The 27,847-nt window shown below is 36.5% G+C and overlaps 3 protein-coding genes across 4 annotated transcripts; all 3 read left to right on the forward strand.

Annotated features, from left to right (window-relative positions):
* The first annotated feature begins 8,863 nt into the window (after nucleotides 1-8,863).
* LOC130731656 (uncharacterized) lies at nucleotides 8,864-9,795 on the forward strand. Its single transcript, XM_057583920.1, has one exon. It carries the CDS (start codon nucleotides 9,018-9,020, stop codon nucleotides 9,651-9,653), a length of 636 nt encoding a protein of 211 aa, XP_057439903.1. The 5' UTR covers nucleotides 8,864-9,017; the 3' UTR covers nucleotides 9,654-9,795.
* Nucleotides 9,796-14,089: 4,294 nt separating this feature from the next.
* LOC130733887 (uncharacterized) lies at nucleotides 14,090-18,181 on the forward strand. Of its 2 annotated transcripts, none has more exons than XM_057586171.1 (2): nucleotides 14,090-16,319; nucleotides 16,488-18,181. In XM_057586171.1, exon 1 carries the CDS (start codon nucleotides 15,434-15,436, stop codon nucleotides 16,268-16,270), a length of 837 nt encoding a protein of 278 aa, XP_057442154.1. In that variant the 5' UTR covers nucleotides 14,090-15,433; the 3' UTR covers nucleotides 16,271-16,319; nucleotides 16,488-18,181. The 2 variants fall into 2 exon arrangements, with proteins under 2 accessions (XP_057442154.1, XP_057442153.1); XM_057586170.1 differs by having other exon boundaries at nucleotides 14,090-14,417; nucleotides 14,540-18,181.
* LOC130728340 (exocyst complex component EXO70B1-like) lies at nucleotides 16,538-17,509 on the forward strand. Its single transcript, XM_057579797.1, has one exon. The coding sequence runs from the start codon at nucleotides 16,538-16,540 to the stop codon at nucleotides 17,507-17,509; it is 972 nt and encodes a 323-aa protein (XP_057435780.1).
* Nucleotides 18,182-27,847: the final 9,666 nt, after the last annotated feature.

Below are 27,847 nucleotides of genomic sequence, written 5' to 3' on the forward strand. Positions count from 1 at the left end.
TCTTGAAGCATAAAACTGAAGTCTTTACCAAGTTCAAGTAGTGGAAGGCAGAGGTAGAGAACCAAACTGTCTTCGGTATTGGTCTTATGCTTTGGGCTCTCTGTCTCCCCAACAATAATTAAGTGATATTGTCTAATAACGGGAGATAGTACCTTATTTAGGAATATTTATTCTCATAATGTGTAGGACTTCGTTAATATTGGGGAAAACTATCGACATATCATTTTATTTCGTAACAATTGTCTGCTAATTCGAGTATTCGAGGAATTAGGATGCTTGGAACGTCAATATCTAAGATAGCCCTTTGGTTGAAGGCATTGAGATGCTTGACATGCTTCCTATGGTTTTTTTTTTTGAAAAGCAAATGAATTATATTAAAGACCAAAAGCACCAGAGGTGCTACAGAAACATGTACAACAAGGTTCTATGGTGAAAGAAGCCTATAAAACTCTGACAATAAGCAATTTTCACCCGTAGCTCAAAACAAATTTATAGCACAGCTAAACCCACTTAGATGAATGAGATTACAGAAATAATTGACATAAATACCAGATTCTATACCCATCAAACTCCTGATATACAAATACAAGGCTCCCTATCCCAAGCATAATAAGAGAAGCTGCAGTTTTTTGATAGAGACTTGAGCCACACCCATGATCTTAGCTTTAGGAGATCAACCACAAAATCAATATTTACCTGAGCACCCTTAAACACCACTTCATTCCTGTGCAACCAAATACTCCACACTAGGGCTGAGCACCGGTCGGTTTTGGTCGGATTCGGGCCGTAAAAGCCAAATTCGGCCAAAACCGAAACAGAAATATCCTGGTCCGATTCCGTCCAATGGGAGCCTCGGATTTGTCGGTTTGCGGGTTGGTCGAGTATTCGGGTGAACGGATCGATTTTATCGGATCTGAGGGTACTGTCTACACCCAGAAAACTTTATCCGGAAAGAGAGAATACGGGCTTGGCCGCAGGCTCAACGATGGTAAAGACGGCGGAGCAAAGGAACCGAAAAGATGGCCACGCATCCAAAGCACCAAGGTGTTTGTTGTGCATGGTGTCTTAGATATACCAAGAAGAAAAAGAGATGGAAATACCCACTGTAAAAGGGGATTCTTGTTTGGCTTCACTACCGTATGGATCCACCTTGTCCTCAAAACTGAGGTGGAAAGCTGCGATTTTTGTTCGGAAAACTTAGAGCTTAGATGAGAAAGAAAGCTTGGTGTAAGTTTTGTTTCAGAGACTAGAACTAGAAAAGGGAGATAGATATTAGTGTTTCTTTGCCTTACTTAAATTTAAATTCATCATGGAAGTCACATGATGGCATTACCAGGCCTATAAGTCATAGCCTAGTATAGAACTCACGTGAATAGCCAGCTTTTAAAAAAAATACTATTATATAAGTGTAACAAGACAAGGCACTGAACGTGGAGGTTATAGGTCTAAAGTTTGAATTTTTAAACACATCGTGTGCACAAAAGACTAAACTTGTATATGCTTTCCCATATAAACGGTCGGGTTCGGGCTTCCATGGATTGAATTTTTCACAACCGAGCCCGACCATTGTTAGTCAAATGAAACCGAATTTGTTCACCCAGCAACCCGGAAATCCGTTCATACCCGCCCAAGAGCTTAATCTTCCAGTTGGGTAGTGCGGGTTCGGACGGATCGGATTATTTTCCCACCCCTACTCCACACTGCTGCTAGCCAAATAGCTCTCCATATTAGCCTTTGATTCTTGTTCCTTCCCCATTGCTCATGGTGCAAGAAGTGAGAAGTGCACTCTTGGGGGAGGGCAGTTATTAGCCCCAGCCAAGAATAACACCCCATCCAAATGAGATATGATACCGCACATTCAAAAAACAGATGGTCCGCATTTTCTGGACAACTTTTGCAAAAACAGCAAACACCAACTCCATTTTGAGTCAGGTACACTCCCCGCTTAACCAGATTTTCCACCGTTGGTAATCTCCGGTGAGCAATTCTCCATGCTAGAGCCATCACTTTTGATGGAGCCGGGCTCTTCCAAATGGATTTGAAATACGTGTTGCTATTATAATCATGCCTTATTAGTTGTGTCTCATAAGCAGACTTTACCGAATACACACCATCAGCTGCATTTTCCCACCTCCACTTATCCTTTGAATTTTTTGAGATCTGGACACTTGAAATTACCTGCAAAAAATCACAAAACAACTGCTCCTCTCTTTCAAACATCCTTCTTCTCCAACAAAATTTCCACTCCCACTTTCCAAGTAACCACTCACCCATCTCAACTATACAATTGTTCTTTTGTTCAGATAACTCATACAACCTTTTATATTTCTCCTTTAGGCTCACATCCCTAACCCACCTCTCCTCCCAAAAACTAATCTCACCCTCATCTCCCACCACTCTCTTCACATGCTTTTGGAGCCACTCACCCTCCTCCCCACAAATACTCACCTTCTGTAAGTCCCTCCACCAAATGGAATCTTTCCGAAAACACTTCTCGTCCCCCACCCGAACACCCTCACCATATTTTTCCCTCAACACCCTTCCCCACATGTTGTTGCTTCCTATGGTATACCCGTGATGCGGAAGAGCTCAAAAGCTTCCGAGGTATGTGTCCGAGGTGATTATTGTCGAGTCAGTCTTTCATTCATAGGTTTTACCTTCGATATTGACGCATTGTCCAACACAACAAGAAAATTGGTGACTGGCAGCGGCTAATTTATGATGGTTCTGACAAAACCGTTGTAATATATACTATTGTAGCGGTTTTGGTAGCTGCCCCAAGTGAATTGCACTTTGCGGCGGTTTGTGTTCACTTCATGGCAGTTTTATACTTTAACCCTTTAAAAAATATATGAAACCCTCTCAATCCTTTCTTCCTAAAATCTTCCGTCCCAAACCCTATTTTCTCTAACAATATTTCATTCACTATCAGACGATTTCTCTCATTGATTCCTTCAATTTAACTAACTTGACCACCCGTACTCATGTTCGAAGATCCAAGCCTCATCCTCGACTCGTTGTCTATTGAGTACGCCTTTGCTCTAAGGCCCTTTGCATATGTTCATATTCTTAAATTTGCATGCTAAATTATGAGTGTTGATCATAAGATCTTCATAAGCATTTCTTAGTTCAGAATCAGGGATTATCTCTTCGCAACCTTCATCATCTGATTTTTCTTCGAAACATGCAGATTTTGCCATGAGGCAAAGGTTGGCTTATTCAGCATCTTCACTTCATTATGAAGGGTCTTCATCAAGATCTTCCCTTGTAGACATTAATTCTTTCTTCTTTTTGTCAAGGCTTGTTGCACTCAAAGAACCTGGTCCTTACAAGAACTTTCCTCTTTGTTATGTTTCCTTGCAAAGGGTTTCCTGAACTTCCTTCCACTTTAGAACTTCTAAAACCCTTTGGATAACATTGTGAGCTCATCATATTCAGGATTATTATCCTCATCTTTGGAAGCTTTAGATTCTATTTCCAGGTTGTATCGTACTGAAGGCTTTTCTTTTTGTTCTTAGAGGATTCTTCCTTCACTGCGTTTGCTGATAATGAGGGCAAATGAGAAAATGCATTTTCCAATTAGATCTGTGAGACACTCTCTATATGCACTTAATTGAAAATAAATCACAATTTGTAATAATCATTATGTAATCATGACCATTTTGGGTGTCGTTACTCTCAAATACAAAGCTTCCCCTTTCTCTACGGGCGTCGAGAGAGAAACCCATAATTACGTGCAAACATCATTTTGGTAAATGTTTTGTTGATATATATATATATATATATATATATATATATATATATATATATATATGTTACGTGCAAACATCATTCTATTAGATACAAAGATTGAATTAAAATGATAATCTACATAAGTAAGTTGGCATGTGAAGGAGTGAGGATTAAGAAAGAGTTAGAAATGAAAAGCCCCAATAATAATCTACATTAGTAAGTTGTCATCTCAGTGAGTTAGTGGAATAAAAAAACTGAGAGAAATGAAAAGTCCTCAATAATGGTTAAATAAATAAATAGATGAATATATATAATCAACACACAATGAACATCAACACATAAATATTTATCTTTTAACGGAAGGTAAATGAAATGAACTCCTAGAAAATATTTCTTCCCCGTTTTCTGCTTGAATAATGTATTTGTGTTTTTCTTTTAAAGAAAGACCAATGAAATGAACTCGCATAAAATTATACTACATGCATATTCATGGAGATGTAACAAACTCAAAAAAAAAATAGTACCAATTATTAGAAAATAATGAGATTATAATATGAAATAGTGAGGCATACCCCAACTCTAAAAACTTAATAAAATCGCAATGTTTAATGCCATTAAATAACTAGTTAGAAAATAAAATTATAAATTAAGACAACAATGTAGGAAATAGTGACGCTTCTTTTATTTAATATCTTTCTTAAATTTATAAAAATTACTATAATTTATAAAAATCATAAAATTAAAAAGTATAATTAAAAACAAACCCATGCAATGCACAGGTTTAATTTCTAGTAAAAAGTAAGTGAAAAGCCAAATTAAGACCAAGATGAACATATAAATTCACATAAACCGTGGAATCATTAGCGTTGCACCATGAGAATCCCTACTAGAAAGGAATAAGAACCCACATGTAGAAATAAAGAAATTCAAACATGTCATTCCCAAGCCCAGGCTAGGGAAGATTTAATTTGACTCATGCCTCTCTAGCTAGGTACGTCTTTTTCTCGAATATAAAGGGAGTTCATGATTACGATGTTCACAAATGTTCCTTGCCCACCTATTACCATGTTTACCAACACAACGCTGAGATTAATTTCCAACCAAACACGCAGGGGCACATCAATATTGAGCCATATTGCATAAGTGAAAACTGTCCGAAGTGTTCGTTCCGGTACGAGATAAGGAACATAAAGAGGGACAAGATTTAACGTGGTTCGGCTTAAAGGCCTATAACTAGTACCAAAATTTTGAATGAAATGAAGCCTTATGACTTAAGGTCAAGCGTCATTAGGATTTCGAAGCCACAAGAGGGTCCCAAGGAGATCCCAACACTTAGGAAATGTTCCTATCACATCTCAAGCAACTAGTAGTCCTCTAGGAAGTTTTAGCACTTAGTGATTTTCACCGTGAGTGATGAGAGGTGGAGGTTCTCAAGGCATATTCGAGCACGTGGAATATTTTAGGGTTTGAAATCCATTTGAAGCTAGAAGGGTTCAGAACCCACCATCTAGAGAATCTTGAAGCTTTACACATCATGTTATTCCCCACGTCCTCAAATAGAGGCAGTAATTGAAACGTGAATGTGTGGAGATCAAGCCAAGATTTCGAAGACATGAGTTCCAGGAGCTTCAAGGCATGGTGCAGGAACAACTTAGATCTAAGAAGTTATTTCTTATGTGATCTAGTCCATATGATTAGGTAGTTATTTGTAATTCTAGTACTATAAATAGACAAATGTAAATCTAGAATATGGGTTTGAAACAGTAATACTAACACTCTAAACACCTGCATGTCGACCACACATGCAAGAGGCTAGTTGAGTTAGTGTGTAAGAGTTCCTTCCATAATTTTCCTTTTCTCTTTGCTATTTAATTCAATTTACTTTTCATTAACATTTTTACTGCTTTTCTTTCCATTTCATTTACGCTTTCTTTATAACTCTCATTTTCTTTTCACGCATCTTTTGTTTTCCCCCAAGCCCCTTTTCGAAACCAAGGTCTTGGTTCCTCGGAGAACCTTTATGCAACTAAGGTCTTGGTTCACCTGAACCTCGATCACTCAAGTTATCACTGGATATAACTTGCACGCTTTTACGAGTAACCTTTTTGAAACTAGAGTCGATCACCAAGTTGCCGACAAATAACTTGGTTGTTTTTATTCATCCCGAGTCAGAAACCTTTGCAAAAATATAAGTCTTCGGTTCACTTGAGGCTAAACTTCACAAGTTATCATCGGATCCCCAAGCCCCTTTTCGAAACTAAGGTCTTGGTTCCTCGGAGAACCTTTTCGCAACTAAGGTCTTGGTTCACCTGATCCTCGATCACTCAAGTTATCACTGGATAACTTGCACGCTTTTACGAGTAATCTTTTTGAAACTAGAGTCACCGAGTTGCCGGAAAATAACTTGGTTGTTTTTATTCATCCCGAGTCAGAAACCTTTGCAAAAATATAAGTCTTAGGTTCACTTGAGGCTAAACTTCACAAGTTATCATCGGATAACTCCATGGTTTTTTAAATTGTTTTGGACAAACCAAATCATTCAAAACCACACTTCAATAACTAGCCGCAATTGAGAACTAATAAGCCACCAAACAAAAAGTGTCCACACCCATACGACCTGATCCAAGTCCTAGATTGATCTTTGGATCCATTTGTTTGTGCAGGAAATACAAATGCAATTTTCATGCGTAAACACCTAGACGGAGGAAGATAAACTTTCATTCGTTCAATCTCATTACAAAACTTTCAACTCAACTTTCTCCCATTCTCTGCCTCACCCACATTCACTTAGAAGTTTACTAAATAATTGAACCAACTTAATCATTGTCCATGTTATTCCTATTAAAACAGTAATTAAAATATTAAATTTCAATCAAAAATTAAAAAATCTCAAACTGCCAACTCTTTGTACCATAATATCATTTCCTTCAAAATCCTTCAAAATTTAATAATCCACCAAATTTTTTATTTTGTAACTTCTAAAATTGTATCATATATCAATTCCATCATGATCCCCTAACTATTTGAAAAGAAAATGAAGACTTAATGATTTTATACATATGATAATTAAGAGAGATCAAAGTTGGTTAATTTTAAAAGTAGATAGAAACTTAATTAGCTAAAAAAGCTAAAGGACCAAAATCACACATAGTATATGAACTAAGGTAAATCCGTAAATGCAATTATCCTTCAAAAAAAAAGGTAAATGCAATTAAACCTAATAGAAGGTAGTTATTAATTATCTGTAAATAACTCATCACTGTTGTAAATAAACTTCACTATCACACCATTGAATGCATCAATTCATTTTACTCTCATTCTATTCCCAAAATCCAGATTTTTCAGTTCAACATCGGTTTCACTTACATCATCTCTTTCTGTCAATCGATCCATTAATTCTTGTTTGGTCTAATCTCAACTTTTGAGTGTGATTTAAGTTATAGTAATGCAAGCCGTTAACTAGTCCTTATTCATGTCTCAAATTGTGCTTGTTAGTTTATAATCTTGTGGTTTTTTCAACTCAAAAAGTTATCTTATTACCTTAAAATACAGAAAGTGGTACTCATGGTGATTGGGATAGGCTAACTGATATCATTTGTTGGGAAACTTCCATTTGGAGTGGCTAACATCTTTGTTGACTTTATTGTCTTAAGGCGGCAACTGAATAGAGTAGGAAGTTTCTTTGATCTTTAATTATTCATTCATGAGACACACACATATTAACTATTATATTTATTACGAAAATGAATTAATTAATAAGAAAACTTATTTGCCTGTAGGAAAGGGATGACAATACCTCCAAGTTCTAATAAATAAACTTACAAGTTTAAATAAACAAAAAGAGATCTGACAAGGCACGTGCCACAAGAGGGAGCAGCACGTGTCCAACCATCTCCATTATGATTAATTGCAGAGCTGGTGTCACCTATGCTTTGCCTCCATTATTTTTGTGGGTTTTGTTGACAATTAATCTTTTTGCTAATGAATTATCTATTCTGAGTTCATTAGCAAAATTTCCACTGGGAGGGTTTTCACTGGCATAGATGAGTTTCTCACTATTTAATAATACTGTCTTTTTTCTTTATAAAGAAGTTTCTTGTTTCGTTAAATTCAGATAGAGCTCACTCTCAATTATTTACATATTTTCATCTAAAGATTTAATAAGTAATAACCTACAAAAACATTTATATGTATGCATATATAACTATCTTTACAGCAGACAATATGATTTATAAATTAAAATGACTTCTTTCTTATTTCGGTCAGTTCAATAGCCATTGATTCAATAAGATCTAAGTTAGCTAAAAGATTTCACAATCATAATCATAAGGACGTATCATGTTGGTCGGTTAAGATGATGAAGACAAAAAATATCTCATCCAAAAAATAGCTGAGCGAACACAACCGATCCATAATTAGTAATGACATCACGAGGTTATGAGAAGATAACCATAATCTCGTATGTATTTCACTAAGACTTTACAAATGCTTTGATTCACGAGAATAATGATGATCATCATGTTCATAAATAGAGATTTGGTTGTTCGTTTACACAAGCATTAATCATTTTTCTTATTCATTGTTCTTTCTATGACTTTGAAGTTCTCTGTCCATGCTTTAATACTGATTTGAATGTGGGGATGCCTTTGCAAGTACTCCCCCACCGAGTCAAGTCAACACATCACCATTGTGCTAGAAGATCCTTCAGGCATGTGGAAATCATGGCATAATTTTTTGAACCCTAAAAAATATTTGATCATAATATGTTAATTTTCCAGTACCAATGTATTATGGTTTTGCCAGAGAGAGAGAGAGAGATAATCAACCAAAGTATCGAACCATGGCATAATTTTTTACAAAAAAGATAAAGAAATTGTTAGAGCTTTAATTTCATCGCAGTCTTGTATTCCACTTCATCCTCTGTTCATTTCTTAAATTTGTATTCGGTACATTGAACAAATAAATCTGATCATCATTCTAGGAGCTACAAATCTATCAGCCATTAATCATTAATAAAAGCCATTTATTTTCTTTATATATATAGTTGACTTCCTTTTATCTTATTACAGAGTCCACTGGAATGTGGAAACCATACTTAAATATACACAAGGCACCCACTACTACCAATTAATTCCAAATCTCATCTAAGGGATTCCCATTTGAGCTTAAAAAGTCTTAAACTACTCCTTCAGTACTGCACCAAAACCCTTTGAACATGTCTCTCAAATCAACTTTCCCATCTTCTACACATATATACAACATAAATACATAATCTAAATCTACCAATGTTACATAGCACAGAAAAAGTAAGCATGTCAAGGCCTTCAAATTTTCAACAAAAGAAGAAGCTTGATCATCATGAGAAGCTAACAAGGCAATTGTCCAATTTCTCATCATCAAATGAAGCTTACCATGGAGGCAAATCTGCATCTATTCCTTTCACATGGGAATCTCAACCAGGCACTCCTAAGGTCAGATTCCAAGATAATTATCTTCCTCCTCTCACCCCACCACCATCTTACTTCCAAAATGCTACCAAAAACCCCATAACCAAGTCCAAGAAGAACCCAAAAGCTAGTTTTTTGCAAACTATGTTCTCCAAGCGTTCAACAAGAAAAGGTTGTCCTCCTCAACCGCCTGGACCTTCATCTTTTCAGTCCTATTCTTCCTCTTCTTCGTCATCATCTTTGTCATCATCGTCACCTCGGCCAACATCGTATTCGGTGCCATCTTCTCCGATGGTACACTCAAGGACATCGTTTTCGGTGCCGTCTTCTCCAATGGTACACTGGAGGAAGGGTGAAGAAGAAGAAGATCTGTATGAAGTGAGTGATTCGAATATGAGCTCCGGCGGCAATGCCAGGTCAAGAGGGCGCTACTCATCCATGTTCAAGAAGGTACTTCTTGGAGATTTTCGGTGATGTGTAGAAGCTATATTGATTATATTTTTGCTCTTATGATTTTTGTTCACAAAAGAGCTTCTAGTTGGAAGAGAAAATTGTACATGCCAAACCGATTGTTAAAGTAATGAAATGCATCAAATGATCAAATCTTGTAATTTCATTGCAATAATTAAATTGATTCCTTCTCTTCATGTTCTCATCTCATTTTCGAAGTTAGATATATGTGTAGTTGCTTCTTCATTATGGTTCTCACACCTAAATAGAGTTATAAAAAAGTGATGATACATAGACATTTATTGTTTGTCCGACATCCTTTAGACATACTACTTTGTAACGATTTTTAACTCTCACAATACTTTGTCACTGGTACCACAAAATGGTATGTCTAAAGTTGGTTCAGGCCCGAAAATAAAGGGGGTGGTATCTATGGAGACGTTGGGTTCATGGATGGTGGCGCAGGCAGAGGAGCAGGCGAAGGCTTTTCTTAATTCGTTGATTCTTCTTGAGGCCCATGATTCTCCATGGCCTTGATGAGAGCTAGTAGTATTTGGATTCAAGGAAAAAACTAGGTGTTGTTTTTAAGGGGACCAACGATGGAGCAGTTTCAAGCTTAGCTAAGAATTTGTGTTCTATGCATCCCAAGCTATATGGATGAGTTACAAGATAGTGTTTGATGTCAATCTGATATCTTTGGAGGTCGTTTTTGGTCCGTTAGCCATAGTACATTTTATACATTTTAGGATCTCCGTTGGCGCTCCTTCTTGTTTCCAGTATTTGGGTCTTTTGGTTTTTTCTCGGGTGGTTGGTGGGTCCTTATTTTTGGAGGGTTTACCTCCCTTTTTCTTCCTTTTATTTAGGGTGTATGTGGTTTGCCATGTTCTGATGATATAATAATATTTTTTTGGGTTAAATGTGTTCTCCTTCCCTAAACTTTGAGCGAGTTTTGATTTCCGTCCCTCGCCGGAAAATCTTCCTAGCGCCATCCTCAAACTCAATTGTTTGTACGGAAACCGTCATTGCCGCCGGTTTAGCTCCGACAGCTGTGCACGTGGTCATGCCACATCATTTAATGAAATGACATGACATTTAAATAAAAAATTTATTTTTTTTTGTTTTTTAAATTTTAATTAAGCCCTTTGATTTAACCCTAATTAAACCCAGAAACATCTTCATCTCCTTCTTCATCATCTTACCCTAAAACCTAATACAATCCTAAAACTAATTAGGATGCCACCAATCTACAAGTTTGCAATCCAATTAACGTCATGCCACCACCGCCGCACCATTATTGACCATCCAGATCGAAGCACCACACAGCCTAGGCTTTGAGCACCAACAGGTCCAACACCACCCCCAACCTCCATTGAGCAACCTCATGACCAATCTCCATTGTCACCAGCTACCTTCGCTACCACCACAGATCGAACCAGAACTTCAGCCAAACTGCCACCATCATTTGAGTTTCTTGACCAGAATCTCGGTGGCAGGGCGCCGCCGCGGAATAACCTGCGAGCAGATCCAACCACACGTCGCTCCCTCTGCCGCACGAATCACTGGCAACAACGTCGTCGTCGCCCTCCGAAACGGTCACTGCTACTTCACCCTCCTTCAATTCCTCTTAAACACCCCTCTCCAGATCTTTTTGACAATCAACCATGTTTCAAAAAAACAATCGAACCAACGGAGGAAGAAGAAGCGTATTTGAGCTTGAGGGGCTTGAGCTTGGCCTCAACATCATCCACCGACAGTGGCGAAACCCAGATCTGGAAAACCCATCTCGATTTAATGGGTTTGAAGCTGAAAGATCCAATAGTAATACTCTCCGATCCCAACACCATCCGTTGATTTTCTCCTCCTCTGAATTCATCCCTTCCAGATCTATCTTTCTCTTTAGCTTTTTCGATTTACAGAATGAGATTTTGGGGAAGAAATAGAGATGGGTCTATTTCTGAGATAGGGCGTGGAAAGTTGATGGAGGTTGCCGATTAGCAGAAGAGGGTGTGAGCATGGTAGAAGGTTCTTGATTAATTTTCTGGAAGATAAGAACTTGGCTGGGATGGAGAAAGGAAGAAGCAAAAGGAAGCAGAAGCATAGTGGATGATTGAGATTCAGATTCAGAACTTGACTTGGGTTTTTTTAATTGCTTTGAGTTTTTAATTAACATTGAGATTCTGGTTTTTTAATTTTGGTACTGAAATGTTTTGATTGAGGCTTTTGATGAAGATGATGAACTATGAAAAAGAAGATGAAAATGTTTTGATTTTTTGGTTTAATGATGGAGAAGATGATGAAGAAGGAGATGAAGATGTTTTTGAGTTTTTTAGGGTTAAATCAGAGGGCTTAATTAAAATTTGAAAAACAAATTTATTTATTTATTTAAATGCCATGTCATTTCATTAAATGACGTGGCATGGCCATGTGCACGGCTGCCGGAGCTATACCGGCGGCAAGGACGGTTTCCGTACAAAGAATTGAGTTTGAGGATGGCGCTAGAAAGATTTTCCAGCGAGGGACAGAAATCAAAACTCGCTCAAAGTTCAGGGACGGAAAACACATTTAACCCTATTTTTTTTTTAATAAATTACACTCCACTACCTCAGGTTTTATAATAAAATACTAAACTCCAAAGTTTCATAAATCTGACACTCCGCTCCATTTTAAAATTTGGTTTTGATAATATAGTACTGTAAATGTAGCTTCTAGTTTCTAAATGTGAATATACTACTTTCTTTTTGTATATAATATAGTAGTTTGAAACACCTGTCACTCATTCCCAATTTCTCACCATCTTCTTGAGCTGATCACCAAGACACCCTGTCACCCACTGCCTCACTCACTCTCTGTCTCACCCACTCTTCACAGTTCACTCACTCACTTTGTCAAGTGTCACCCACCGCTCAAAAGAGAAGCTGGTCCAAAGAAAAAATTATTATTTTTCCCTGGAGCCTGGGCATGGGCCCAAGCTCGCTGGGAGGTAAATCCGCCTCTGCATCATCCCAATTTAATCTTTTGAAAAAACTTTTCCATATGTATTCATGACCGCTAACTTCTCTTATAATTAACTAATAAGCGGTTTTTTATTATAATAAATACAATGTTATGACATATAATAATAATGAATTTTTAAATTAGCATTTTAATGATTAATAAAGAGATGACAATACAAGTTTTTTTTTAAACAATGTGCATATATTAAGAAGAAGAAGACATAGTGGTCAATACATCATGATGAACCAACAGAAACATCTCGTCCGGGATCTCCTCAATTCAGATGTTAAAACCGACAGATAAAGATAGTTTTACTAGAGTAACTATTGGCAACAACATTGCCACTACCACGCACTAATGAAAAAACAACAACATCAAAACCAAAAACTAATCTACGACAATCGCTAATAATAGAGTTAAGGTAGGATGCTCCCCTAGATGTTCGCATTTACCTCTCAAAAAGCTGGGGATAGTCGGTCTCAAAACAACCTCAAAGAAAACTCAACTCCGTGGCCAAAATGAAAACCAATACATCCGGAAAGAGCCTCCAACAGGCAAGAGGTCGCTCACGCCTATGAGAAAGCTACTCGAGAAGGCTATGCTATGACGTTTTTTCAAACACATTCACATAACTTTATTTCCAACGATAAAAAGACTGAGATCTTTGGGCCTACACAACAAAAATATTTTTGCACATGTATGCAATCCTCACATGTTTCTAAATTTTATGGTGGGCTTGTAAAATTATTGTCCACCAGTGCATTACTAAAATTGACCGGTTGATGAAATATTTTTTGAACTTTTTTCTACAGTTGAGATCTGCAAGGTGTCCAAATCCTCCACGCTCTTGTTCTTCACAAATTTGCAAGGTCTCTATCTCAAATCTTCAGAATAAGAGCATCTCCAATAGGAGTTGCTTAATGAAGTTGAAGCACTTAAGTAACGTTGCTTATTTTAGAGTATCATTGGAATATAACATAACATATTACTTTTTGTTGCTTAAATTTTACCAAAGTTACTTAAATAAGCAACAATTGCTTATTCTCCTTCTATTTGTTTTTTGATTAAAAAATTATATTTTCTCTTTCATTAATGACCTTGAAATAATATAAATATATATGAGATATATGAGAGCCTAACCAAAAGTAGAATAAGAAACCGTGTGAAGCGAAATCTGCATAAGTTTCTTATGAGTTGCTTAATCGTATGTGTATGTTTCAGCACACCAAAATAGTGTTAAGCAACTCAACTAGCAACTCATGGTTGAAGATGCTGTTAAGTGAAACTGAGATCGAAAAGGTTGTCCGTGTTAATAAATCATCACTCTTTATCTTTTGTGCTTTAGAAAGTTTATGAACCAACAAACAAAACATGCAAAATGAGAGTCTACAACTCAAGGATCAGACACCTCTAGAGACTAGAATGGTAAAACTTACACTCTCAAATTCTTTTACACTTTTGGGAGAATCCAAAACTTTCAAAATGAGTGTATGCTGCAACTCAGGATCAAACACCTCTAGGATTCTAATCCCTAGAGATGGGAAGTGCTCATCTCTGATCTCTTAGCAAGCCGGAAACATTACAATCACACAGTGGATTAGCTATAAGTTCACTATCCAATTCATTACAAGCATCTCCCTTATACCCCAAAGGACCGCAGCAGCAACAAGCTGGAAATTGCATCTCTCTTCATCTTCAGGGGTGCCAGAAAGTCCTCTTCCGGCGGCGGAGACAGCGGAGGAACGCAATTGCCGTGCTACACACTCACCTGTTCTTCCTTCAATCATCTGTTTGGTGAGTGGAATTTTCTCAAGATATTTTTTTACAGCGTTATCAGCATCATCCTCTCCCTGATTATTTTTCTTTGTTCTTCCATGAACGCCGCCGCACCGGAAAATGAGCATGTTTTGGAGCAGGTGAAGCAATATCTTGAAGTTGAATTTGAAACTGTGAATTCATCAGTTGCTTTGGCCATAGGCAGACATCATTCAATGACAGACAGAGTCATGGATGATCTTGCAGCTCACTGAGGTTGAAGGCGGAGCCTCTAAAAAGATACATAGATGTTGCTGATGGAGCGAGGATACGCCGCCGATTAACCGGATAATTGAGTTGAGCTATTAGAGAAAAAATGGTTGAGATTGAAAAGTCCAAAATCTACAGAGATCCTGCTTTGTGCTATGTTTTCATGATGCATAATCAGAGGCACATTGATACAAGCCAAGTGAGTGTGCCCATCCATTACTGCATTTCATATATTTACCTTTTGATGCGCTCAACCAACTTTTAGCTAGTGAAACTAGTCTTAGGCTTAGCACACAATCCTAGAGGACGATAACATTTTATTACTTGATGAAGTTCAGTGCACTTGCTGATTTTCCCCATCAAGTTCTTGGCGCGTTGTAATGTGTTAATATATGTTGTGTAGAGAATTGATTCAGGACATAATAATAATAATAATAATAAAAATCTCTAGCAGGTGATAGGATAATATAATAGAAAAGATGGTGGGCAAACACACAATAAGTAGACACCCAGAATGAGAAAGAAATAATGAATGTGATATACGATGTAATGTGATAAAAAATGATAGAGAGAGAGAGAGAAAATTGGAGTGTATGAGGAGTGACTTTATTCTTGGTGGTCTACATACATATCATAGTTGTAATATAATAGTGTTTTGGCTCTTTTCCTGAAAGTTTCTCTTTAAAATAAGAGGAAGCTTCTCAATTGAATCAAATAGTCAAAAATGGTTGCTGTTCTTAAATCTGTGTCTTGTGAAAGCCATTCTTACTCAATTGAGAGACAACATGAATGATCAAATGCTCATCAAAATTCTGAGATGGCTAATGAAGCCAAAAATATGGAGATTTGTGGGTTTTGCTTCAGCAGTTGTTGGACTGCTTTGTTATGCTCTCAGCTCTTCCTTCAAACATCTATTTGGCGAGTGGACTTTTCTGAAGATATTTCTGTACAGTGTTTTCAGTCTCATAATCTCCCTAATGATCCTGTATGCAAAGATATGGCGACACTCAAGAAGTCTCCGCTTTAAAGTTCATATGGGGTTTTTGGTTCTGGCCATCACCTCTATCTATTCCTCTTTCTCGGACAGAGTGATGAACGGGAAACCAGATGTATATAGCCTGATTTCATCAGCTGCCTTTGCTATCATGTCACTCAGTTTATCAAGGCAAGTCCAGTGCGGATTTGAAGTTGATTTTCTGTATTTCTTCCTGGGATGTCTGATAGTGCAGCTCATGAAGATTAAGTTGCAGTTAGCTATTGTTGGAGTGAGTTTTAGCTACTGTCTTGTTATTCTTCGTTCTTCTTTTCCTTCAATAGAAAATGAGGATACTGGATCTCAAGATGAACATCATGTGGTCATTGAAGTGGATTCCCTACAACTGAGAAGTACTAATATTGCTGGTATGATGCAACAACTTGAGACTTGTGTGAAGGCGCTTCAACAGGAAAATTCGAATGTCATGAAGATGCTTTCAGAGCGTGCGAAGGAGTGTCTTGAAGGTAAATTTGAAGCTGAGTTGGTAACTGATGATAACTACCTGTTGGATGCGCTGCCATCCGGTAGGATGAACGAGCTTTACGGAATTGTAAAGTTGATGATGGATGCTGCCTGCTGGTTATGAGAAGGAATGCTCCCAGGTGTACATCAGCTGGCGGAGAGAGTTCTTGCAGGTATGCCTAATTCATAAATTGTTTGCGTTAGGGGAGACTGACATGGACAATGAACCTAAAACTAAGGCATTTTTAAGTATGATGATTGGTAGATGGGTTAATGCTTCTGTGGTACTTTCAACATATTATTTCCCGGTGAGCAGCGTCTGTGTGATTGTGTGTTTGCAGAGTTCTCATCTTTTGCTGATCATTGTTTTAAAGAGGCTTGCCATGGAGTTATGGTTCAGCTTCTGAATTTTGCCAATGCAGTTGTTGATGGGAGTCCTTCAGCTTGGCGTTTGTTCACAATACTAGACATGTTTAAGGCATTGGATGGTTTAATTCTGAAATTCCAGTCATTATTCCCTGCTTCCTTCATGAATGAAGCAATTGCAGTAAAAAACAAATTGGGAGAAGCTAGCAGAGACCTCTTCATGGAATTGGATAAACTAATTTTTCGTATCCCAGAGGTAGCTGCTGCTGCTGATGGCCGGCTTCATCCGATGACAACTTGGGTGATGAGAAACCTCTCTAATGCTTGGAGGTCATGGAGGACACAAGAGAAAATTTTCCATCAATACCCTAAAGGTACTAATGGAGCGGGAACTTCTTCATTTACAGCACAGATGGAGCGAATAATTAAGCTATTAGACAGAAAATTGGTAGAGAAGTCCAAAATCTACAAAGACCCTGCTCTGAGCTGTATTTTCATGATGAATAATTGGAGGCATATCGAACGAATGGGTGAAGAATGGAAAATGGTAGTCATTTCCGGCAAAGATTGGTTCCCAAGAAGCAGAGAACTAGTTCATCAAAACCTTGAACTCTATCTAAGAAGCTCATGGGATAAGGTGTTTGACTTGTTGAAGCTGAACAACAATGAGTTGATGGTGTCCGATGTTGAAGCAGAATTAATGAAAGAAAAGCTCGATTTGTTCAACTTCTGCTTAGAGCAGATGTCCAGAGTTCAGTCCACTTGGCGTGTTTATGATAATAAGCTAAGGGAAGAGATAAGAACATCTCTGGAAAATGTCTTGCTGCCAGCCTATGGAATCTTCATAGGGAGGTTCCAAGATGTACTTGGTAAGCATGCTCATAAGTATATTGAGTATGGAATGTTTGACATTCAAGAACGACTCAACAATCTCTTTAATGGAGGCAAAATGAATCAGAGTTTTGATGAACCCTCTGTTTTCTTGGAAGCAAAATGAACCGTTTGTTCTCTTCTACTAAGAATCTCAAAGGTATGTCTCCTTTATGTTTTAGATTGGCTTGGTTTAAGTCCAAGCAGGGCCGGTCCCGACATTTCGGAGACCCTGAGCAAATAATAAAATGGACCCCTAATAAGTTTTTTTAAGAACATTATCTATTTAAATTGTAAATAGCATTAACAAATTCAAAAATATATTACACTTATTTAAGAAATTTAGCAGATAATTCGTCGCTACTTTTGTGACGAAAGTTTCCGTCAAACATCATACAAAATGTAGCAAGTCAGATTCGAACCTGGGCAGCAAGGGAGGAGAGGTTATAACTAGCCTTAATGTTGCCAACAGTACTGACATTTCTTACTTTAATAATTTAGCGTTTTTTTTATTATAAACGTTTAATGAAATTTTTTATTTTGGGGCCCTTCTTTTTGGAGGCCCTGGGCTGTGGGCCTGCTTGCACAGGCCCAGGGCCGGCCCTGAGTCCAAGTCACACCGGGGAGTGGGGTTTTTGTATCACTAGGATTATACCCGTTTGTCCGTGCGATGCACAGATAATTTTTCACGAATTCCACTGTTAACTACAATTATTCAGAATTTGATGTATATTGAATAATACAATTATGTATTTTTTAAGAATACAATATTAATTAGTCAAACACTTATATATCGTTATTATCTTATGTTTATTTTTCTTATATGCATTATATGAGTTTCAAATGTTAATTGTGTTTGACCCCTATCGACTTGTAATTTGGCGCAATCTTTACTATAAAAAATGAAAAGTTGGCTGAAATATAATAACATATTAGACTATGAGAGAGATATTTAAAACTAAAAGAAAATACTTATATACATATCCAAAAGTAATGATTTATTCATATCTCACTTTCAAAAGATACCCGTTTGTGCGTGCGATGCACGAGAAATATGTTCAACAATTTGCTCAGACTAATTATGTGATAAATACATGAGTTATATAATCATTGATGTTATATCAAATAAATTAACGGTCAGTTTTATTTATCACTGATAGATGACATTCTACCCTTATTTTATGAGTAACATTTATCAAAGATATTTCACATAATAATTTTTACCGATTTTGAATTTGGCAAATTCAATAAATTAACTAACCAATGCTTTGCAGTTTGGCCACATGGTCTTTGTCTCATTTGATTGTTCACAGTTTTTAATAATAAATTCAGGGAACAATTTATTATCCACATATATGATTTTTTTCTAAATCCGCTAAAAAAATTAGGAACATCCCTTGTTATTTTCATATAGATAGTGTTGAGAATCAACCCTCTTAATATGTACTGAAATATCTCTTATATAAGATATTTTCTCGTCTTTAGCTCTAATAAAATAAACAGATAAATAAAAAAATTATTTTACAATGCATTTGAAAGAACTATAAACATATTATAGCTTAAACTTAAAAAACAATAGTGTAACAGAATAGGAGAAAGGAATAATAAATAAGATATACATATATATGATTTTATGAGTAACTTTTATACAATGAATTCCGACCGCTCTCATACATGTTCCTGATCTAAAGCAATCCATAGTTGTATCTGTGCTAGTTCAGCATGATACCAACAACCAAGTATTTTTTAACAATAATAGCTAGGTTGGGAAGGAGTAGCTTCAGGGGAGGACATACTAATTTGGAAAGTAGACAAACTAAAATCCACAAGCCTTTCTCAAAGCTCTCTTTCACCGGTTAAAATAATTTCTATCCATATAGTAAATTGGTTTTCAATGGCAGGGCATAGCCTTTCCAAGTTTTGAATCATTCTACTTGACTGTTCCATTCATTTGTTCAGCATTAAGCTTTGCTAACACCACACACTTAAGAATTATATTGTGCAATTTATGGATAGTTCCATTGTAATTTTCTTGGCCAATATTCAGGAGCTTTAAATAGTGTCCCAATTTATTCATAAAATCATTTGGATGGTGAACCATGTGATTAATGGTATCATATATTGTATATGGAATCATGAAAGTACCTCTCTTTGTAAGGCCTCATCAAGTTCCAGTTTATTATCAAATGTTATATCTTTAGCATACAACTGGGATAAACAATCCCTTATCATGAAAATCATGAAAAATAAGAAAATGATCACCAACAACAAAGATTGAGCTTTATTCTATAATTGTCACAATTCCAGAAACAATATTAACATTTCTTGTTTATACAAGACATGCATTTCCAGTTTCCAATGAATCTAAATGATAGGATGTGGAAGGGAACTTCCCTTATGGGAACTCCTAGAGGTAACTTTGTTTTTTTTCTTTTCCTATTTGAATTTCTTCTTCCAAAAAGAAACTTCTACAACAAATGAACTACATAAGTCCTCCTTAGTTATGACAGGAAAGTAAAGTCATGGACAGACCTTCCATGCTATTGCAGTAAAGATCTACTGACAGACTGAGTAGGGTGACCAGTTGAGACCAAATCTACAGTTTGGTTCTTCATAGCATCCAAGATTTCTTGATGGGTCTTCTTCAATTCAGCCACAAGCCTCTTGAAAGTCTCTCTGATGTCTGTCAAAGTCAATTATGGCAAAGTTCTCTCATCGGCAAAATCAACCCTCAGTGTGAGGAACCTATGGCAAGCTCTCTACATCAATATTGACGGACCACTAATAACCATAATGTGAAGCGATGACATTCTTCCATCCTTCTGCAAAGGAATAAGATAGTCTGGTTGTTTTCTACGATATAAGATGCAGCATGTACTTATTAGCAACTCATTCTTGTTTATCTCTAGAATGATAATACTCCTAGTTGTGGAAGATTCAAATAAAATTAATTTTGCACTTAATAAAGCAATGACAGAATTATAACTACCTTCCATTCAATTTCAAGATGCATCCCACAGTATTTGTGTTAATAGAGCCAATCAATTCTTAATTATGAGCAGAATATGGATCTTACGCTAAGATGTGTGCACCAAAACTTTCCAAAGATGATACATAGAACTGGTACAAAGCATGTAATGTAGATTCATAGGATCTCGTTCATAATTAATAGGAAGTGTATCTATTGTAACCACATTCATTACCCAAACTTTCAAATCCTTCAAAGTTGCAGCAAACCTAAAATTCAAAAGACAGGCAAAGATGTCAAGTACAGGAGGCAAAAATAAGAGGTTAATATAATGTAGAGCAACATTAGAAACAATTTTACTCACCCTCCATGGATCGATCTCATATCCATAACATCCCACATATTGGACTATTGAATTCCCATCCCATTTAGATAAGACTTGGAAACTACATGCTTCCAGTATTCAAAATCAACAGTAATAAAAACTCAAAGGAAGTGATTAAAATCAAGTTTAGTTACTCCAACCAAGATCAATTGAATACCTACATCAATAATCAGTTATGAGTTAATATTAGCTTATCTCTAGAAAATGATATAAACACATGGGATCAATCATCCTTCTACGAAATAAGTTAACTAAATTACCATGAAATGAATTAGTTTTACCTATTGTCTACAACGAACCCAGATAAACAGATTGAAGCAAATTCCCACTTGAAACTGGTTCAGCTTAGAGAATTGCTCAGTAATGAACATAAAGGCAAGGGCTTAATGAATTGTGCAGTTTGCAATTAAATAACACCATGACTAAAACTAAAAGAAAACTGAGGCTAATGACAGAAGTGAACATAAGTAGACTTGGAATAATAATCCTTTTAAGTGGGAGAAAGAGGTGAATTGGAGAGTACTCAAATTCATCCACTCAAGTTCATTGCCGCATTATATGTACTTTAGCTAATTCTATAGTGGATCATGTTTAGAACTTCTCCACCCATGAACCATGTTTTTACAACTAAAATTCAGTACATGTTATTAGGAATATGCTCCTTATGGTCTAATGTTTTTTGCAGGAAAGCTGTTTTAACTCACATAAAAATGCACATTGAGGTATAGAGGTCGAAATTTTTTTTGGAAATTTAATGTTAGAAATTTGAGCATGAGTGATATATGTGTTTTGGTAAATAACTTAAGTAAGTGTTTATTGCCTAAGCTCTTTTCACATAAGATCTTATTCATAAGATAATCTAAGAAACTTATTGGAATAGGCCTAAAATAGCTTATAAGTGGATGTATGTCAATTCATAAGCTAATCTAAGCAGCTTCTGAAAATAAGTTCGAAACAACCAGTGTTTTCTTTTAGTAGGCAAGCTAAAAATCAGTCCTTATGAACCCTGACTAAAAAAACAATTAATATATGAGTGTAAAAATATAAGATCATAGTAATTTTCATAATCTGAACTCTGAAGCACTCAATGAAAACCAGAACAGTGTAAAAATAATTATCAATAGAAGTGTGAGCCTTATGACAGAGAGTAAACGCTAAAAAATGTATATAAAAACATGGACACACAGAAGAAAAAAGTAGAAGTTTGATCCTTATGATAGAGAGTAAAAGAAAAATTCTAATTAGTCTTGCAATTATCAATCAATAATTTTGACATTAGATAAATTGTACACACACGTGCAAAACCAGAAACCACCACCATTCATTTAGATGATGAATAAAAAATAAGAAGAAGAGATGAAAGCATGAATCAAGCCAATGTAGTTGATACCAAAAACATGTCGCTACTGCTGCAGCCAACTGTCATTTTGAAACCAGGTTTTATTAAGTCTACAAAGTAATCAAGTTATTGATTCTAAATGACAGATTGATTAAAGGATTAAAATCACTTTAAAGTAATCCATAATTGATCAAAGGATTCTAAATCCAATTATTCTCTTCCAAGGTTAATTTTAGCACTTTTGATTGAAAGCCTACAAAGTAATCCAGCTTATAAAGCCTACAAATTATCATTGGATCTAAATGAAAATCATGCTAAATAAATTTCCAGAGAAAATACTTAGGTGAGTCATAAAATTAGGAGACAGTCAATATTTTATTTTGAAGGATCAAATGACTGATTCATTCTTGAACCCAAAGCTTACATTACCCACCCTTGTCTTTTAAGCAACAACTAATACCAATTGAAAACACACTTTGGAAGAGAACCATGACAGGTGTCTCTATGAACTTTTACCATTATAATTGTTTGAAGCTATATTTCTGAACTCTAATTCTTAATTGTATTCACAATATAAGGATGAGAAGCAATAACACAGCAAGAGTTTCGTATATATATATATACCAATATGTACTACCAGAAGTTTGAGAAGATAGAAAAATAGGGGAATTAAAGAACTCTTACATGTTCCAGGAAGCAACTACATAATTTTAGTATCATTGATTGCTGCACATTTGCTTCAATCTTCTCACCCTACAAAATAACTAAAACAGTATAGATTCATTGGATGAACACAGATAAAAAATATGATATTTAATATTCCTGCATATTTGGATTTTGAGAGGTTTGAATGAGGATTGTGTGAAATGTAGTGGAGTGAATTGTGGTGCAGCAAAGGTTGTGTAAATGGTGCTGGAGTGAGGGTTGTGTGAGAATTTATAGACAAACGGATCTGATCAAAAAATTCAAAGAAGAAGAGATTGTGCATTCCACATATAACCCTAGACCTAAAAACCTAATCCCAACTTTAAATCAGAGTGGAAATGACAGATGCATATCAGAATGGAAATGACAAATGCATGAATAACTGATGAACCCAACCTAACCACGGGTAATAGTTGCAAATCAAGTACCAAATCACCCAATCTAATAAAAAATATCAGATTAAAAATTCAAATAAAGGACAAATTTAGGAGAAACGAAAGAGATGTGCTCAGCTACAATCAATGGAGAACTGTTACGAAACTTACCCACGTATTGGTTGAAGGATTGACGTGAAAGCCAGCACCGGAGAAGCCATGAGAAGAAGCCGCAGATCGTGGAAAGCATATCTTCTGGTCAAGGTGACGTGATTGCCAGCTAGGGTTGAAGGGAGATTGGAGGCGAAAGAGAAACGAAAGATGATGAATTGTACGGCAGAGTGGGTAGAAAGGAGAGGAAACACGCGATTGCCAGCTAGGGTTGATGAGAGATTGGAGAGAAACAGTGCTGAAGCGGAAACGACGTCGTTTTCAACTTTCAGAGTGAAAAAAAATAAAAAAAGGTCAGAGAGCATGACAGGTGTCGCTACTCCATTGGAGGTCTTTTAGCTACAGTGAAAAGGAGGTTCACAAATAAGAAGTAGTAGATTTGTGGAAAGTAAACAAATTTGTGAATAGCTATTTGTAAATATTGAGTGTGGTTTTATTCATTCAACATTCCTTTCTAGTTATTATCACTATTATCATCTGGTATTCTGGTTCCCAATTCCCAATTTGTGAATAGCTATTTGTTTGGAATTGACCACATGGACATACCAGCACCGTGCACTGTAGTGCTTATCCTTTACAAGCAGAAATTTTGAGTCATAACAATTTGGTTGAAATAGAAAATACAGATTTTAAAATTTGCGGAAGTTACAACAAAGGCAGTAAAAAAGAGTTTAAAAATTTGTTTTATTATAAATTCATAATCACAAGGACAAACTGAGTAGGAAAATCATTGTTGCAATTGGTGTAATTAACATTTCTAGTCTAGGAGTTAATGTAATAAAAATTAGATTAGAGAACACTAATTGACCATATCTTTTGGGCTGATTGACCAGACCAATTTATGTGTTGTAGTTGTAGATATCTACATAAAGTACCTTCCTTCCAGAAAGCATGCCATGTCCTTGTTGTTTCTATAATTGGGTCTGAGCTCTGATTTTCCACACACTTTCAATGTCATGAGCAGGGATAAATAATTGTCCGGAGGAAGAAGACCAAAACAACTAATCCATGCAAACAAAGAATGTTACGGGAAATTGAATTGTTCATCCTTCTCCATCTCCACCTTATAGAGAGAGATTTTGACACATTTATTAAAAAATATATTAATATTCTCATTTTTATTAAAATTATTATCAAATGTATGTCTAAGGAAATGAACTTGATCAAACTTCTTAATATGGAGTACTCTTTATCTTTTATTAATTTTGACTCTTCAACTTTCATATCGCCATTATAAAGTATAATAAATTAACAATGTAATTGGTAAAAAAATTATTAATACTCGCGCTTGAATTGAAATTGTAAAAACAATATAAATGAACAAATGAAGAATATATAGAATTTCTCGAAATGAAAAATTCAGTACTCCAATTTAATGATATTTAATGATCACCCAAAGTTTATTGATTATAATATTACCGTTGTTCCTTTTTATATGTGACGTTAAGATTTTAGCACATGTATTAAAAAATACACAATTTATTTTATTTATATCTATCAGTCATTTTTATCTAATTTTATATGATTAAGCAAAGTAGTAATCACCAATAAATTAGTAGAAAAAAATTAACTTTCTTATATTACCCTTAAAAACATGCCAATTCAATTAATATCTCTTTCTTATATTTTAGTTGTTTTCAAATTTTCATTATCTCTTGTATATGTTTTTTGACACATCGGAAAAATAAATTGCACCCTCTAGTGATTAATCCATGGACCTCCCCCACTCAATTCATATGTCCCCTAGCTCTTACCACTTAAATATAGTGTATATTTAGAAAAAATATTTTTTTTTTGGTCAATGATTACTGATTGTATTAAGAAGAGGGCCAAGCCCAAAAGGCCTAAGCCAGAAACAAAGCACAGCGAAACACTGTAAGAGCCCACGCGGGGAAGCAGATACAAGTTTGTTAGTTCAGAATACAAAAAGGGGGGAACCCCAACAAAATCAAAGCATGTGATACATAGGGGAACAAACAAAAGCATTAAAGTAGCTGTTGGTGCACATGACTGATAACTTTAAGGCAAACTTGATTCCAACCCAAAAGCCATCTTGGAAAGCTCCTCTTCAACCACCCACTGACCCTGCATAAAAGCATAGGTGAGAGAGACTGAGAGGAATCCAAACTGAGGAGAAGACCATCCTAGAAGCCATGCACAAGCAAGGGAAGAGAGATACAAAAGAGCAGGGGGCCAAACTGGTCTTGAGAGCCTAGATGAGGTTGGTTCGCTGTTCAAGAGCACTTCCTCCGGAGCTGGTGGTTGAGGAAGAAAAGCCAGCCAGTGGATTTGCACTCTAAGAGGTAGCATGCATGCCATTAATCTCAGCAACTGCTATGGCATCCTTGGTCAAAGCTCGTCTCAAAGCTTGAGGAGGATTAAACATCCAGTCATGGTTAAGAAGTTGTTGGAGGCAAAGTTTTGCAATCTCATGAGCAACACAATTTCTCTCCCTATTAGTCCAGGTAAAAGTGCAAAGTTGAAAAAGGTTTCTTAGTCTGAAAATGTCACACTAGATTGTGCTAATATCTCCTTGCATAATTCCATAACTGCAGGCTTCAACAAGGTTGAGGTTGTCTGATTCAATCACCACCCTCGAAAAGCCCAGATTATGAGCCAAGAGGAGACCATCTCTAATTTCCAAGGCTTCAGCAACGAGAGGGGAAAATGATCTAATGAGTTTGTGGTTGCCTGCAAAAAGAGAAGCAAAGCAGTCCCTGATGATAATGCCTATTGAAGAGAATTGTAGACCTTGTGTCCAAGCAGCATCAACATTAACCTTTAGTACATCCTGGGCAGGTGGACACCACGAAGTCCCTCTAATTTGCCTTTCTTTCCCTGGAGAGATCTCCTTCTCTATAGTTGGTTTGAGCAAGTCCGTAGTGCTAGCTAGTAGTGCTGCTTGTTGCAGGGCAGAGACAAGGCATGGATCTTTCAGTTGAAAGATAGTCTTGTTTCTGCCCTTCCAAATGGTCCAGAGAGTGGTGAGGTCACGGTCAAAATTAGAGGAGAAGGTTAGTAAGATAGAAATTTGTCTAGGAACCAAGCATCAAAGGTAGCAAGCCCACGAGGGTTAATAGACCACTGAAGGAGGGAACCATACCAGACTGGACAAGTCCATGGACAGAGCAAAAACATGTGTACAACTGTTTCTGGTCCAAGGTGGCAGATAGGGCACATATTAGTGTTTGCTAGTTTCCTCTTGTGGAGGTTGCTCTTCACTGCCAAAGAATTCTGGCAGGCTCTCCAAAGAAAATGTTTGATTTTCTGGGGTACAACCCCAGATTTCATTGTGAGTTTGATGGGAACTGCCACTCTGTAAAATTGGGGTGGGCCTGTTTGCTAGTGCAACTTGGTATCCAGAACTAACTGTGTAGTCTCCTCTAGATGTGTGAGGCTAGAAAAACACATCAGAGGTCTCAAATAGGCTCGTAGGAGTGACCATGATCTTTTGGACCAAAAGCGGAGATAAAAGAGCATTGAGTTTATGCAGGTCCCATTCCCTTCCAAGAGGATATAACAGAGGGAAAAACTTAGGTATAGTACCATGAGTCCTGTTTGTACTGTTTTCCAATGAAAATATAACACCTGGATTACCTTACTCTCTCACTAACTCCTCCGTTAAATCTCAGTTAACTTTATCCCCTCTTTTAACTTCTCTCTGCTTCTTCTTCCCTACTTCTTTTTCCTGTATATCAAGTTTTTCATAAAAAAAGTAGAGCCTGCTCCATCTCTCCCTCCCTCCCCTCTACGATGGGGTTTCCTCTATTTTTGCAAAGAAAAAAAGCACTGGAATGAAGGGCAGTGATGGCTATGTTGGAATCTCGACGGCGAGTCGCTCTTCAATCTTCATCCATGGAGAGAAGTGGGTTTTTTTTTTTCCTTTGATAAACTGTGACAATAACGATCAATTTAACATGGAAATCTGATCTGAAAAACCGTGAGTTTGCAGATCTGAAGCATAAAACCGAGACCAAAACAACATCCCACACATGATTAATTTTAATTGCCAGATCGGTGTGTAAAATTTTGGCTTTCCAATTGAATAAAATGAAGGGTACATGAGAGAGAGAGTTGAAAAGGTTCTAGCTTTCCAATTGTCTCTGTGAAATTCATTTTTGAGAGACATGGATGAAGATGGGATTTTTTGGGGTTTTGCAAAAGAATAATTCAGGGGAGCACATTTTTATGATGGTGTCATGCCTTTTGCATGCTTTTGATGAGGGAGTTGCAGCTGGTGTGAATGGCACTGAAGCATGATTAGAAAGCACAAGGGGTGCGGAGGATTCAATTTCAGTTTGGGGAAAATAGAAAGACAGTAGGGTTTTCTCTGCTTTTATGAGACATGATATGGATGTGACTATGTGAGAGAGTAACGTTTTTTTTATCGTAAGAGAGAGAAACGTTTATGTTAACGGAGAGAGCTAGTGAGAGGGAAAAAATAACTTGTGTGTCATTTTTTTATTGGCCAACAGTAATAATTGGACCTATGGCACTGTACTTAAGTTTCACCCTATAACAGA

Source organism: Lotus japonicus, chromosome 1, assembly GCF_012489685.1.
Source record: "Lotus japonicus ecotype B-129 chromosome 1, LjGifu_v1.2".
Lineage (NCBI taxonomy): Eukaryota > Viridiplantae > Streptophyta > Magnoliopsida > Fabales > Fabaceae > Lotus > Lotus japonicus.

Excerpts from the sequence above, each read along its gene's own strand:
- LOC130731656 (XM_057583920.1), top strand. The coding sequence starts at position 9,018 with ATGTTACATAGCACAGAAAAAGTAAGCATGTCAAGGCCTTCAAATTTT.
- LOC130733887 (XM_057586171.1), top strand. The coding sequence starts at position 15,434 with ATGAATGATCAAATGCTCATCAAAATTCTGAGATGGCTAATGAAGCCA.
- LOC130728340 (XM_057579797.1), top strand. The coding sequence starts at position 16,538 with ATGGTTCAGCTTCTGAATTTTGCCAATGCAGTTGTTGATGGGAGTCCT.